Source organism: Nycticebus coucang, chromosome 12, assembly GCF_027406575.1.
Source record: "Nycticebus coucang isolate mNycCou1 chromosome 12, mNycCou1.pri, whole genome shotgun sequence".
NCBI lineage: Eukaryota > Metazoa > Chordata > Mammalia > Primates > Lorisidae > Nycticebus > Nycticebus coucang.
In genome coordinates, this window is record NC_069791.1 from 48,925,335 (window position 1) to 48,940,460 (window position 15,126).

The 15,126-nt window shown below is 34.6% G+C and overlaps 1 protein-coding gene across 1 annotated transcript; it reads right to left on the reverse strand.

Moving 5' to 3' along the window:
- Positions 1-1,898: 1,898 nt before the first annotated feature.
- LOC128562318 (NKG2-A/NKG2-B type II integral membrane protein-like) lies at positions 1,899-8,409 on the reverse strand. Its single transcript, XM_053557166.1, has 7 exons — positions 8,294-8,409; positions 6,451-6,683; positions 5,748-5,843; positions 4,954-4,998; positions 4,186-4,337; positions 3,006-3,106; positions 1,899-2,046 (listed from the first exon to the last, which is right to left on the reverse strand). Exons 2-7 carry the CDS (start codon positions 6,635-6,637, stop codon positions 1,938-1,940), a joined length of 690 nt encoding a protein of 229 aa, XP_053413141.1. The 5' UTR covers positions 6,638-6,683; positions 8,294-8,409; the 3' UTR covers positions 1,899-1,937.
- Between the last annotated feature and the right edge of the window lie 6,717 nt (positions 8,410-15,126).

The following is a 15,126-nucleotide window of genomic DNA, read 5'->3' on the forward strand; positions in this document are numbered from 1 at the left end:
TTGTGGGAATATCTTTTGGATATTACAGATGAAAAAGAAGTAATGATCCATTTATAAACATAATTTAATATCCATTTTAAATAAAACATTCCTAAAATAGACAAATTGACCAAATTATAGTTAAGAAAACAGATAACTGAGTAAATCTACATGAACTAAATAAATAGAGTTTGTTGTGTAAACATTCCTCCAAATATATGCTACAAACTCAGATCATCTCACTCACTAGTGAATAATAATATTTCAAAATAAAACTCTTATACAAAGGCTTCCATGGTATTCAAAAAGAAATGCTTCCCAATGTAGGCTTGATAGCAAGAATGTTCAAGCACATAGCAATGAATAAAAGCATAATACAATCTGCCTGTGAACATGGATGAAGAAATAAATCTCACTTCTAATATAATATATGCTCTGATATTTTTAGAGAGGTAATACAGACTAACCAGGATGAGTTTATCTCAGAAACACAAGACTGATTTAACATTTAAAAGTAATATAACTTATACAAACAATACAGAGAAAATATAGGTAGTTTCAAAAGCTGCAAAAATAGTAAAAGTGCAACATTTATTCAAAGCAAAAGATATTAGAAAATTGAGATTATAAAATTACTGAAATATGAGACAGTTATGATAAAAACTTCTTAAATATGATTGAAATATTGAAATCTTTTCATCAAAAATAGGAAATAATACATATCATATGCACAGAACCATTATTATACATTCTCTTCTTCACTGAAAATAAATTTTAAAAAAATTATGACACCTGGGAAACAAATATGATTATTACAGATAAAATAATATTTACAACAAAAATCCAGAAAATTCTCTACTTGAATTGTAGGATTAATACACAAAATGAATGAAGTAACTGAATATAAGATCAACATGCAAACCTAACCTGTGTTTTTATTTACAGCAACAAAATAATTAAAGAAAATTTTAAAATAAGGATGCTATTTACAAAAGCATATACATGAAATAACTGTATTTCTAAATGACTTCAAAATCAAAAATACAAAATATGACAGAGAAAAATTAAAGAAAACCTAATAGATTGCCAGACATAGCATGGTATTGCTCGGAGAAGTCAACTTTATAAAGAGGCAGAATATTTAAGTAGGACAGACCCAAACAATTCCAGGAGAGTTATTTTCAAATATTTTTTATAGAGATGTCATATAGATTGTATACTTTCCATCCATTTAAGTATAAAAATAAGTAAACTTTTAGTATATTTGCAGATTTACAACAAAAATCACCTCGGAAGGTTATAAAATGTTCATTACCCCCAAATGAAAAAATGTAGTCATTTGTGGTCACATCCTATTCCAATCTCCCTTAGCCTTTGGCAACCATTATTCCGCTTTCTCTATGGGTTTTCCATTCTTGGTGTTTCATATAAACTGATGCACACAACATGCAACTTTTAAAAGGTGACATGCCACACATGCAATGTTTAGCAAAAGAGCCAGACCCCACATAAAAGAAATGATATCCTGTTTTTGGTTGTGTGTGTATTATACTGCAAATTTTTTTTATTAAATCATAAACACATAGATCAGGTATACATTAATGCTTTTATGGGATACAATGTGCTGATTTCATGTAGAATTAGGAATGCTTACATCACACTGGTTAATATATACCTCAGCTCGTTTACTTAGTTATTGTGTTAACACATTTATACACTACTACAAATACTTTTTTAATATTTTTATTTATAAACAACAATTCATTTTGACTTATTCAATAAAAATATTATTTACATTTCACACAATATAAAACTGCATAGCTGAGGGTGGTGCCCATGGCTCAACGGAGTAGGGTGCCAGCCCCATATAGCAGAGGTGGTGGGTTCAAACCCAGCCCTGGCCAAAAACTGCCAAAAAAAAAACTGCATAAGCAAATCCAAACTCGTGTGTTTTACTTCTAAAGCTTGTGCTTACAGATATAACTTTTTGAAGATCCACATACATCTGATTGAAGTTTATTGAGTAGGAAAGCACAATTAAGTTCACCAGGTTCTGTTTCTACTATGCTGCAATGAAGAAAAATACATATTTCTGTCATATTTTATGGGGACAATCCATGAAACAAGAGCATTTTCCATGTAATTTAAGAAAAGAATTTTATGAATACAATTATGAGTTTTCAATGCAATGTTAGTAAGAGTTGGCTATTAGGAAGACAACACAGTAATCCCCCATATCTATAGGGGATGTGCTTCAAGACCACCAGTAGATTCCTAAAACCACCTATTATACTGAACTCTACTATATACTGTGTTTACTCTATACATAAACACACCTGTGATAATATTTTATTAGAAATTATGTATAAAAGCAATTAAAAACAACTAATAGAACAAAACAGTAAGTACAACAAACATATATATATATTTCAATCCCTTCTTGTACTATATATGTTACAAATGTTTACTATATATGTATAGTACAAGAAGGGATTGAAATCAACTAAGAGGAAGTACAACAACACGCCAGCATCACTACTCTTCTACTCTTTGCCTTTGGGTGATTATTAAGTAAAATAGGAGGTGCTTGAATGTGAGCACTGCGCTATTATTACAACTGGTCTGCTCCCCAGAGGGCCTCTATGTGATTGATAGGTGGGTCACCTCTAGAGTGTAGATCTGCTGGTCAAACAGATGGTTCAGGCCCCAGGCAAGACAGAGTGGACCAACGTGAAATTTCATACTGCTACTTACTCAGAACAGTGAGCTCATAAAATGCTTTTTTCTCAGATTTTCATTTCAAAATATTCTGAGCATAGTTGACTACATTTACCTCAAACTACAGAAAGTGAAACCATTGATAAGGGGAGACTACTGTGGTCCATTCTTTAATATTTATGTCAACATTTCCCTAAATTTCAACATCTTCTAAATGCCTATAATTCAACTTAAACTTATATTAGTCTTCTGTTGTTCTTCACATTTTATTGTTTTTCTACTAGATAGCACCATTGAAAATAACTTACTTAAGTTTGAAAGTTGAGCCATCTATTGACACCCATGGACGACCACTCCTCTGACGAAAGACTCCAATCCATGACCAAAATGACAGCGAGCCCAGAAATTTCTACAGAAACATAAATATTCTATATTTAAATAATTATTGAAGATTTTACAAATGTTTAAAAGGGCAAATACCGTGTTCTTTAACTGGATCTATAATTGTCAAAATAAAATTAATATTTTAAACAATATTAAAGTTGAAAACTGCTTTATATATTAGTAAAAGCTTTCACAAGCATGTGTAACTTTGGCTTAAAATGAACTCTTCAACGTTTAATACTTAGTCATTTCATTCTTCTTCTTACATTAGTTTTGAAAATTATGATCCATGTAATTTAATAGGAACTCATATTGGCAAAACTAATATAGCAGGAATTTAAATACATGTCCAGACACTACATACATTTCTCCTGATGCTAATATAAACTCAAAGTATATTTCTACTATGTTTCTCAGAGTTGGCATTTTGAAAGGAATGGGAAGGACTGCCATTAAGGAAATAAGAGACATAGAAGCCAAAAATACTGGTTTGTGTTCCATGTGGGAAGCCTCTGTGTCCCTGAGGGCATGTGGATAAAACTGTAGTGAAGCTTAACAAACTAAGCTGACTGCATCACTAGGGGTGAAGTGCAGGAGTATCACAAAGGATAAAAGGAGACAGACAGGAAAGTGAGTATTGTCACATATGAAAATTCAAAAACTGGTAAAGTTTGTAATATCGAAATTCAGGACGGTGGTTTGAGAAGGAGGGAGGAGAAGGGATGAGCTCATTCATACAAGCAGGGCTACTGGGGCTAGAAACTCCTATTTGATTTTCTGATGTGTATTGTAGGCATCCATTCATTCTGTGATAAATTTGCACATTCACGATGTGTTTATACTTTGTACATTAAATTACAAAATTTAATTTAGAATAAAAGCATTTATAGAAGCTTCGTTTTCCATGAGCAACAAGAATAGGTAATACTTAAATACACATTAGCTTATGAATAGAAATAAACAATGGTGAAGTCACACACAGAATAATGTACAGACCTGTAAATAATTAATCTAAAATATGTACAAGAATATGATGAATTCTACAAATAGAATATTGACTGAAATAAGCTTCTACTAAAATGTTTGAAACATTTAACATCTTACCCTTTCTTCTTCATCATCTACATAAAGCAGAGTGGAGTTCTTAGAAGCACAGGCCATCGAACTCTCAGTCCAAGTTTTTAGTTCCTTACCAGTGTAATAACAATGGTTGGAATATGTGAACCACTCCTCTGGACAATGACCACAAGGATATCCTAAAGAAAAACTATGAATTACTTTCTGTAAAAGTACTTTCTGTAAAAGCTATCTCTGTACAGTTTTCCATAGATTTGCCACCCCATCAGTGTGTGTGACCACATTGATATGCTGAGGAAAATTTACCATCTCCACAATATGAATTTCTTAAATGATGATTAGTTTACACAATTTCAAAGGTAAAAAAATATGTGTACATGTTTTTGTATCCTCATAGACTAATTAATATTTTAAAGAAAAGCAATCAAACATATGCATAGAAAAGCATCAGCCTCTCATCCCCTAATCATATTGTCATAAAAATCAACACATTAAACAAAATTCCACCCTTCCAATGTCCAAAAAAAATCACTGATGAAACTACTTTTCTTGGAAAATCAAAGTGATTTAACTGTTTCCGAATGGTACCAGTAGAAATTTGTGTCAAATAGCAAAAAGAGGGGGTAGTGATTTCAAATAAGTATTTATACTAATTATTGAAGATAAGAGAATGCCCCCCATTATGTTTTCTCTGGATATTTATTCTTCAATAGTTTATCACCCTTAAAAAATATCTATTATCATTTTTGTACAGCTAAAGATCAAAATAAAATGTAAAATGACTAATATCGTTACCTTTCTGAGTTCCTATGTTCTGCGAAGAATTGCTCTGCTTCTGTGCTAGAAAAGTTTAAGTAATCCTTATTAAAAATTAGTATCTAAAAAGTCACATTAATTTTTGTCTTTGAAATATGGTATATTACTTAGTATTATCTGTGATAAAACTGATTTTAGCCTTAAAAAGTAAATGAAGTTAAAGAAGGTTTGAGGGGAAAAAATCTTTTCAGAGCCTACCAAACCAAATTACCAGTTCTGTGTACTTCATATATTGTAATACTGGAATTATTTGATTTAACCACTTTTAAAAGTTAATTCCTATTTCTCAGTAAGCATTTCAGACTCCTAAAATTTGTCTGTGCTATGAATTTTTTTTTTTTGAGACAAAGTCTCCCCCTGTCACTGTCAGTAGAGTGCAGTGGTGTCATAGCTTACAGCAACCTCCAAGACTTGGGCTAAGCCATCCTCTTGCCTCAGCCTCCCTAGTAGTTGGGACTACAGGTGCCTGCCAAAACACCTGGCTATTTTTGTTTGTTTGTTTATTGTTTAGCAGGCCCTGGTGGGTTCAAACCCATCAGCTACGGAGCATGAGGCTGGCACCCTAACCACTGAGGTCCAGGCACTCGCCATGAAATTTTAATATATACATATATTTAAAAGCAAAGACTTTTTACAATTACTCTTTTAGTAAAATTCTGAATAATCCTTTCTCATTTAGTCTAAAACATACTTTAAAATGAGAATTCTATGGCTTGATCTTATGCAATGTTTAGAGGTACTTTCAAAATTCTTCCAAAACAAAACATACTTACAGGCAATGACAAGACTGGTTACCACAGTGAACAGTAAGACAAGAGAGATGATTCCCAGGATCCCAGCAATGAGCTTCTCTGGAGGGAATGGTAAACCTGTGGGGAGAAATGGAATCATTGAGAAAGGAGAGAAGGAGACAGTTAGAATACATATAAGAGACCCCGCATACCCAGAGAATCACCAAACCCACACCTACCACAGGAATCTTCCTCTGAGAATACAGCACTGCATTCTCAGTAAATGTCGTGCCCCATGAGTTGTTGGGAAAAGACTACAGATTTCAACAACATGTGAGTAAAATTTGCCTATTTCATATTAAAATACATATGTCAAATTAGAACGACTCTGATCTTCATGATTAAAACTATGTGAGCACTGCCTGCTCTTTCCCCACATCCCTGCACTACGACTGCCCATCCTGGAACAGTTATATTGAGGAGCTATTAAGAGCTTAGGGGGCTGGCCGCATACACCAAGACGGTGGATTTGAGCCTGGCCTGGGCCTCCTAAATGACAACCGCCACCAGAAAATAGCTGCCTATAATCTCAGCTACTCGGGAGGCTGAGGCGAGAGAATGACTTAAGCCCAAGAGTTTGAGGTTGCTGTGAACTGTGATGCCAGAGTACTCTACTGTGGGCGACATAATGAGACTGTCTCAACAAAAAAAAAAAAAAAAGGAAAAAGAAAAAAAAGAGCTTTACCTTTGCAGTGGTAAGCTTTGCCATCCCCTTGAAAATCCTGAGCTGCTCTTTGAAGGTTTAATTCCGCATACGTTATTTCTTGTTCACATTTTGAAAAGGGGCTTTTAGTGCACTTAGGTTTCCTTTGTTGCTTCTTTGGGGTTTGAGCCTGATTTATATCAGCGTAGATCACTCTTTGGTTATCCATCTTTGCAGCTGTGGGATGTCAGGGACTGTGCTCTATGATACCTGGTCTTAAGATAGTAAATGGTTTATCTAATGACAAGAACCTGAGTGCAGTCGGAAAGGGTGAGGTGGAGAGTAGGTATTGGTTCTCATTTTGCATTGAACATTCTAAGTTCTCACTCTAATTTCCTTAAAGCTTACCCAACTGTCTTAAAATAAAATATTTTTATAAGATTTTCTACATTGTTCAAAACATTGCTGTTAGAATAATGAAAAGCAAAAGTAGCAAGTAATAAAGAACTCCATAAACATATATATGTTTTTAAAAGTCTGATTGAAAGATACATGTTTACATTAAAAAATAACCGTATCAAAAATTAAAATGTTGCATTTAAATGCAACAGTACTGATTGAAAATCAAATTTTGAAAGGCTATAATGGTTAAAGACTGAGTGATCTTAAAATGGGGAATAGGAAAATTGACATGTCTTTTAGCCTGTGCACTAAATCACTTTTGTTTTGTACTTTATACTTGTTTATTAAAATGGACTCGGCGTTATTAAGTGGTCTTTCTTTGAATAACAGAAGGGTTTTGAGAAATCATTAACTTAAATAGTATTAGAAATGCTACAAAAAATCATTAATTGTTATTTACAGATGATTTGGCAATTAATTTTATTGTTAACAAATAAAAGTATAAAAGTATAAATAAGAAATGTATGCCGTCTATGGAAGAACACTTTTATTTCAAACTTCCAGAAAGTTATTATGTTAGTCAGTGTCAACAAAGGCCACATTAGTGATTTGATTATTTTCTGTAATTTATATAATGTAATATAATACTTTAGTCAATGGTCTCTAGAGTCCATAAGAATTAATTTTGGCTTTGCAATTCACACAAAGTGACCTTGAAAAAGTTACTTAGCATCTAAAAACCTGACCTCTTAATCTAAAATGCAAATAAGAGCATACAAAATGTAATGTACGAAAATACCTACCACTCAAGCTGATACCTAGAGTTCTCTATAAAACTAGTTATTTTATTCACAATTGCTATTTTATTGTTTCTGATTCATGGCAGTAAAACCATGGAAAATAATCATTACACAAATTGCTTATATCAGTTTGGTGCATTTTTCTGCAATATCTGATTAATGTTTTTCATGTCTTTCGATTATATATTAAGTAAGTTCAGCATTTTATGTAATTTACATTATCCTTATTTTAATTAAAAATAAAATGTTCTTTCTTTTAATACAAGTGTGTGAGGAATTATGTTCAGCTTTCATCAATAATGTATTCCCTTTTAATAATCTTTTATGGTGGGCAAGCTAAGTATAAATTATGTTATTATTCAGTGTCAAACAATGAAATGATGGCTAATTTGCAGTTAATGGCTCACTGTGATAATGTTTAGGGGATTCCCTTAAATTATGTTTGCTAACCAAGCCACATATATGTGTTGACCATGTCTCCAGAGGCAGCGATCTGCAAACTTGGGAAATCCTCCAATATGTTTCATATTATAGATCTTTAACCTGAATCATTCAAATAAGAAAATTGGTTTCTACTCTGATTTTATTGCATATTAATTTCCTCAGATGCATCACCCCTAGTATTTGGAATCTTCCACTAAATGAGGAAGGCCAGTTGAGAGACAGAGGGTAGCAGCACATACCTTCCACATCCATAAGGTCACGCATCCGTTAGTGCAGAGCTCACGTTGCTCTCAGGAAAGGCCCAAGGCAGCTGAGAAATAAAAGGTGAAATGTAAAGGCATCAATTCTGGACAAGAACAAACAATGTCTGTGATCTTCACAGAGTGCCCTGCAGAGGCTCAGAGTGCTTCAAGAGTGGAAAAAGTAGATTTCTCATCATTGCGTCACTGAAGGTCTGCACAGGAAATTCTCACATATGGGCTAATTTGAAATCAGTTTATCTCATCAGATACCTCCCAAAACAGGAGACACTGGGCGCTTACTGCAAGGACAAAGCAGAATTCTAAAGTGTGTCATTTAGTTTGTCCGTTGTAAGTGACTCTGAGAAGCTGTGTTCATAATTCTACACGATGTGGGGGAAACGACTTCACCACCCATCTGGGTCACTTTTTCATTTCCGTGAGAAATATGCCAACTTAGCTTTAAGTGTGCTTAAATAGCTAAGACTCCCTTTTATACTAGTTTGCTAAATCTTAACATTATATCTTTTTTCATGTTCTTGTCATGTTCTATTAAGATGGAAAAAACCCTAAAACTCATAGTAACATTATCAACAGATAATTAGTGATATTTTTCATTAATTATTCTGAGAAATTACTCGATTTATTGTAGATGACATAAAAATCCATCATTGCCAATCTTATCATTGTCATTTCTCTGCCTTAGTTCCTCCATTTTCATTTAATTTTATTTTAAAATATGACAAAAATGTTTCTGCCAAAAATAAAACATTACTCAATTTTTAAATACATCAGCAGGCCAGAGTATAAAATTATTAATAACTATTCATTATAGTGTTCATTGATTCATTTTCTAGCATGACTAATTCTCTCTATTTTAATAGGACTGTCTGCTGTTAAGTGATTAAAACCTAAGTCAAACTAAGTGGGGGAGGGATGTAATTTCAAATTATGAGGGCTATTTGAAAAGTATCTAGCCACATACTTTGAAACATAGTGTTAATAAAGGCTGGATGCTATCCTGGTTTGCCTTGTATTTTCTCTACTTAAAAAGTAGGACATTTAACATATGTAGAATAGCTTTACCCTGATCTCAAAAACAAGACAAGGATACTACATTCAAGGAAACTACGGACCAACATCTGTAAAGAATGTTGGTGTAAACATCCCCCCAAAATACTAGAAAATAGAATTCAATAGTATATTTAAAGAATAATACCCCATACCTAGTGGGATTTATTTCTGAAATACCACGACATTGAGATATATGAAACTCAGTTAATGCAATGCACCCTTAATAAAATGAAAGATAAAAACTACATGATTATCTCAAGTAATGTATAAAAACTTGAAAAAATAATGAAAAGTCTTTTATGATATACGGAATAAAGAATGTGAAGATGGAGAAGAGAGAGATTCAAAGATATTCGACTTGAAAATTAAAGTGACTCACCCACAAGCCAAAAAATGCTACAGCCACCAGGCATCGGATTCTCCTCTAGACCTTCTGAAAGGAGTATGGCATTAGGACACCTTCACTTCAGTCTAGTGATATTTATTTTTGACTTCCAACCATCAGAATTGTAAAAGAATAATATATCATACTCCCAGGGTGTCATGGACCCTGGGGTAACTCTCAGAGACAAGACTGGCTCACTTGCCTAGAACAAGTTAGAAAAAATCTTGAACTGGTTTGTAGATCTGTACAAATTACTGACTCTGTTTCCAGATGTTCCTCTGCTGTGCTAGAGATGACCTTGTAAGAAAGAGGGAAAAAAAAAAAAAAAGCAAAAGTAAAGCCAGTGTTGAAGGCAGTAAGGAATCTCTTCTTATACCATTGCTGAAATCACACCTCATTTGTATATAAATATCCAAATTGAAACAGATATTTATCCTTTCGTTGCTGCAAAACACACACACAAAATTGTAAGGACAATTTAATCACTGTCCAGCACTTATTTTAGTTGGCGAGTAACAGAAACACTCTCCAAATCACCTAAGGGGGGTTCCTCTTACGGATACACGTGGATCTTCTCTTGCTTTTTCAGTCTTGACCAGAAGATGCCACACTTACAGTACGCATCTATCTGCTACTTAGACTTCATTATTTCACTATTTCTGATGTTACATAGTTTTGTTGAATGTTTAAAGAAAGATTAAAGCAATCTTATGTGAGAACATCTTTCTATGACTCTGCATGTTCCTCCATAATATATCCCCAGAAACCCAGAAAGTGTACATGCCATTAAGGTCTTCCTCTTTCAGACTCATGTAGAAGATGCATTTAACTATTAATAGCATTAACTCTCACTCTGTTGGGCATCTTACAAATGTATTAGTTAATCTTTTACCTCAGATAAATAAAAGTCTGATTGTAGGGAACCTCTGACTACTTTCTCTCCTCTCTACAAAAGAGGTCTAACTGTAAAATCGTGTTGTGGTTAAGACTCCCGTTCATGGGCCAGGATTCTTTATCCATCGTTCATGTTGAGGCCGGGCTGTAGGAGTATACATTTTGAAAGGCTGACAAGGTCAAAGGCTTTCTAGTTTTTCAGTAGCATTCTAGGAGCGAATTTGTGGGAATTGAAGCTCCATATCCAAAGCTTTTCTTTGAGAAAAAAAGAGGGATAGACTATCTGTTGGGACAGGGGTCCCCTGTTCCAGCAGGCTGGCCTCCTTGCATTGGCCCAGTGTGTCTACATAGGCTTGTTTCCTATCAACAGTGAGAATTTAGTGTGACCCAAGAAGGTGTCCCAACCACAGATAGTGAAAGATGTCCTGTGGAGATATGTACCATCTCACATGGCTGAAGCTTCCTGACCCATAGCTCCCTCTGAAACAGTGACTGGATTTCAGGGTCTGGAGACAGCATGACTCACCCTTACTGGATCCAAGCACATGCTCGTCATCCCTGTCTATCCTTGTCTTTGCAAACCTGGTTTTCATTTGTCCCTCAATGCCACCCCACAGCATTCAGCTCTCATATCTTAAATGGCCTTGCAATCTATCCTATCCTCGTAAATACAGTACAAAGGCTCCCTACTGATTCGGCATGAGAAGATGTTGAGATTCCCCCTTTTTTACAGACAGTAACTTAGTAGCTGCACCTTTAATACAAAGTTTTTTGTAAATCTCTTTGACAAACATTCTCTGAATTTACATAGACCGTCAATAGCAAACTTAGACTTCCTGTTTTTATCCCAAATTTTCCTTCCTTTAAACCAGCAGTTACTTTAGGACAAAAAGTCGTCCAGACAAGTTCTTTTCTATGCAATATTATTCTTTTCTTTTTATTTTCCTTATCAAAAATCCATCTTTATATCTTTTTTCACATCTTGATCTCTCTTCTGCTTACTGTTTTCTTTCTCACACAAAACCATTCCTCTCTGATTAATCATTTACCAAAAAAAAACCTCATAGACTTTTTATATCTCATTTCCACACATTACGTGCCTTTTATCTTGCCTTCTTCTTCCAATACCTTACTTCTAATAAACTTTAAAATAATCTCTGAATTAGAAAAACATTATATCTATATTTTCTCAATAAGAAGACATTTTGTGCCTCTTTCACAATGCACACTACACATCTACATACCCGATATAATGAACCACGTACATCGATTACAATTTCCATCCCTAATTGTAAACCTCAGCAAAAAATCTAAGAAGCTAGAAACTTTAAATTGTCCTTTACAGACATCTATTTTATTTATATTTATCCAAATCATTATTCTATAGCCTATAAAAACCAGACATTCACTCTAGTAATACCCTAAAGGTAAATAAATGAACACTTTGCCAATACCTCAGAAGACCTAGCTGTTCTCACAATACCAACAATACCCAAAATTGGTCCTTATTATCATTATTTTTTATTGTTGAGGATTCATTGAGGGTACAGAGAACCAGGTTACATTGATTGCTCTTGTTAGATAAGAACCCTCCTGTAATTGTGTCCTGTCCCCCAAAGGTGAACCATACCCCTTGTACCACACCCCCTGCCTCCTTCCCTTTCTTAGCTCTCCCCATCCCCAACCCCCCACTGTGTATGAGGTTATTAATTGTCCTCATATCAGAATTGAGTACATAGGATTCTTGTTTCTCTATTCTTGTGATGCTTTATTAAGAATAATGTGTTCCATATCCATCCTGGTTAATTCAAAAGATGTAAAGTCTCCATCTTTTTTAATGGCTGAATAGTATTCCATGGTATACATATACCACACTTTTTAATCCATTCCTGGGTTGGTGGGCATTTAGGCTGTTTCCACATTTTGGCGATTGTAAATTGAGCTGGAATAAACTGTAGTGCAAGTGTTCTTATGATAAAAGGATTGTTTTCCTTCTGGGTAGATGCCCAGTAATGGGATTGCAGGATCAAATGGGAGGTCTAGCTTGAGTTCTTTGAGGGTTCTTCACACTTCCTTCCAAAATGGTTGTATTAGTTTGCAGTCCCACCAGCAGTGTAAAAGTGTTCCCTTCTCTCCACATCCATGCCAGCATCTGCAGTTTTGAGACTTTGTGATGTGGGCCACTCTCACTGGTTTAGATGGTATCTCAGGGTTGTTTTGACTTGCAGTTCTCTAATAATTAGGGATGATGAGTATTTTTTCATGTTTGCTAGCCATTTATCTGTCTTCTTTAGAGAAGGTTCTATTCATCTCTCTTGCCCAGTGATCTGAGGGATTGTTGGCTCTTTTTATGTTTATTAATTTGAGTTCTCTGTAGATCCTAGTTATCAAGCTTTGGTCTGATTCAAAATATGCAAATATTGTTTTCCAATGTGTAGATTGTCTGTTTGCTTTGGTTGTTGTCACCTTAACTGTACAGAAGCTTTTCAGTTTCATCAAGTCCCACTTGTTTATTTTTGTTGTTGTTGCAATTGCCTAGGAAGTCTTCCTAATAAAGTCCTTCCCCAGGCTGATAGCTTCCAGTGTTTTCCCCATACTTTCTTTTTTTTTTTTTTTAAACATTTTTTTAAACACTGAATTTATTAATCTTTTTTTTTTTTTTTTTTTTGGTTTTTGGCCGGGGCTAGGTTTGAACCCGCCACTTCCGGCATGTGGGACCGGTGCTCTACTCCTTGAGCCACAGGCACCGCCCCCCATACTTTCTTTGAGGATTTTAATTGTTTTATGCCTTAGGTGTAGGGTTTTTAACCATTTTGAATCAGTTTTTGTGAGTGAAGAAATGTGCGGGTCCAGTTTCAGTCTTTTACATGTAGATATCTAATTCTCCCAGCACCACTTATTGAACAGGGATCCTTTCCCCCAATGTATTTTCTTGTTTGATTTATCAAAGATTAGGTGGCTGTAAGATGTTTGTTTCATCTCCTGTTTTTCCATTTAGTTCCAATGTCTATGTCTATTTTTGTGCCAATACTATGCTGTTTTGGTCACTATGGCCTTTTAATACAGCTTAAAGTCTGGTAAGCTGATGCCCCCTGCTCTGTTTTTATTACTAAGAATTGCCTTGGCTACACGGGGGTTTTTCTGGTTCCATACAAAATGAAGAATTATTTTTTCCAAGTCTTGAAGTATGATGTTGGTATTTTAATAGGGATAGCATTGAATCTGTAGATTGCTTTGGGAAGTACATACATCTTAACAATGTTGATTCTTCCCAGCCATGAGCATGGTATGTTCTTCCAATTGTTAATATCTTCTGCTATTTCTTTTCTTAGGTTCATTGTTTTTCTTACAAAAGTCCTTCACCTCTTTTGTGAAGTGTATTCTTAGGTATTTAATTTTCTTTGGAGCTACTGAGACAGGTATCGTGTCCTTGATTTCCTTCTATTCTTGGCTGTTCTTGGCATACACAAAGCCAACTGATTTCTAGATATTGATTTTATATCCTGAGATGTTACTGTATTTTTGGATCACTTCCAGGAGTGTTGTGGTTGAGTCTTTGGGGTTTAGTAAGTATAAGATCGTATCATCAGCAAAGAGGGAGAGTTTCACTTCTTCTGCCCCCCATTTGGATGCCTTTAATTTCCTTCTCTTGCCTGATTGTATTGGCTTGAACTTCCAGCACTATGTTGAATAGTAGCGGTGATAGAGGACACCCTTGTCTTGTTCCAGTCCTGAGTAGAAAAGCTTTCAGTTTTACTCCATTCAGTATAATATTAGCTGTGGGTTTGTCATAGATGGCTTCGATCCGTTTAAAGAATGTGCCACTAAAGCCTATATACTTCAGCATTCTAATTAGGAAAGGATGTTGTATTTTATCGAATACTTCTTCTGCTTCTACTCAGAGGATCATATAGTCTTTGCTTTTGTTCCCGTTGATATGGTGAATTATGCTTGTGGTTTTGCATATGTTGAACCAACTTTGCATCCCTGGGATGAATCATACTTCATCATGTTATATGACTTTTTAAATAATAAGCTATAACCTATTTGCTAGGATTTATTGAGAATTTTTGTCTTCATTGTTGTTGTTTAAAGATGAAATTAACAATTTCCTCTTTAATCTCTTCCTGAACCAAACTATCAATCAGCATAAGATTGTCTAGTTGCCAAGACTGTGTGGGGGTGAACAATTTTGTTGGAATTGAGCTTCACTGTTTTGGCCTTATGGTCTGAAAAGAGAGATGGTATAATTTCTATTCCTTTAATTTTGCTGAGGTTTGATTTGTATCCTAGGACGTGATTTATTTGGGAGTATGTGCTATGAGATGATGAGAAAAAAATATTCTTTTAGTTTAGGATGGTATGTCTATTAATATGGTATGTCTAGGATAATATGTCTATTAATCCCATTTTATTTAGGGTCACGTTTAAGTCCTTTGTATCCTTGTTTAGTATCAGTTTAGAGGATCTGTCCAGTTCT

What these genes read in the sequence shown, in the direction of transcription:
- LOC128562318 (XM_053557166.1), bottom strand. Translation starts at nt 6,637, where the DNA reads ATGGATAACCAAAGAGTGATCTACGCTGATATAAATCAGGCTCAAACC. An exon ending in GAACATAGGAACTCAGAAAG is followed by an intron (nt 4,338 to 4,953) that starts GTAACGATATTA and finishes GTTTTTCTTTAG; the next exon opens with GATATCCTTGTGGTCATTGT. An exon ending in TAGATGATGAAGAAGAAAGG is followed by an intron (nt 3,107 to 4,185) that starts GTAAGATGTTAA and finishes ATGTTTCTGTAG; the next exon opens with AAATTTCTGGGCTCGCTGTC.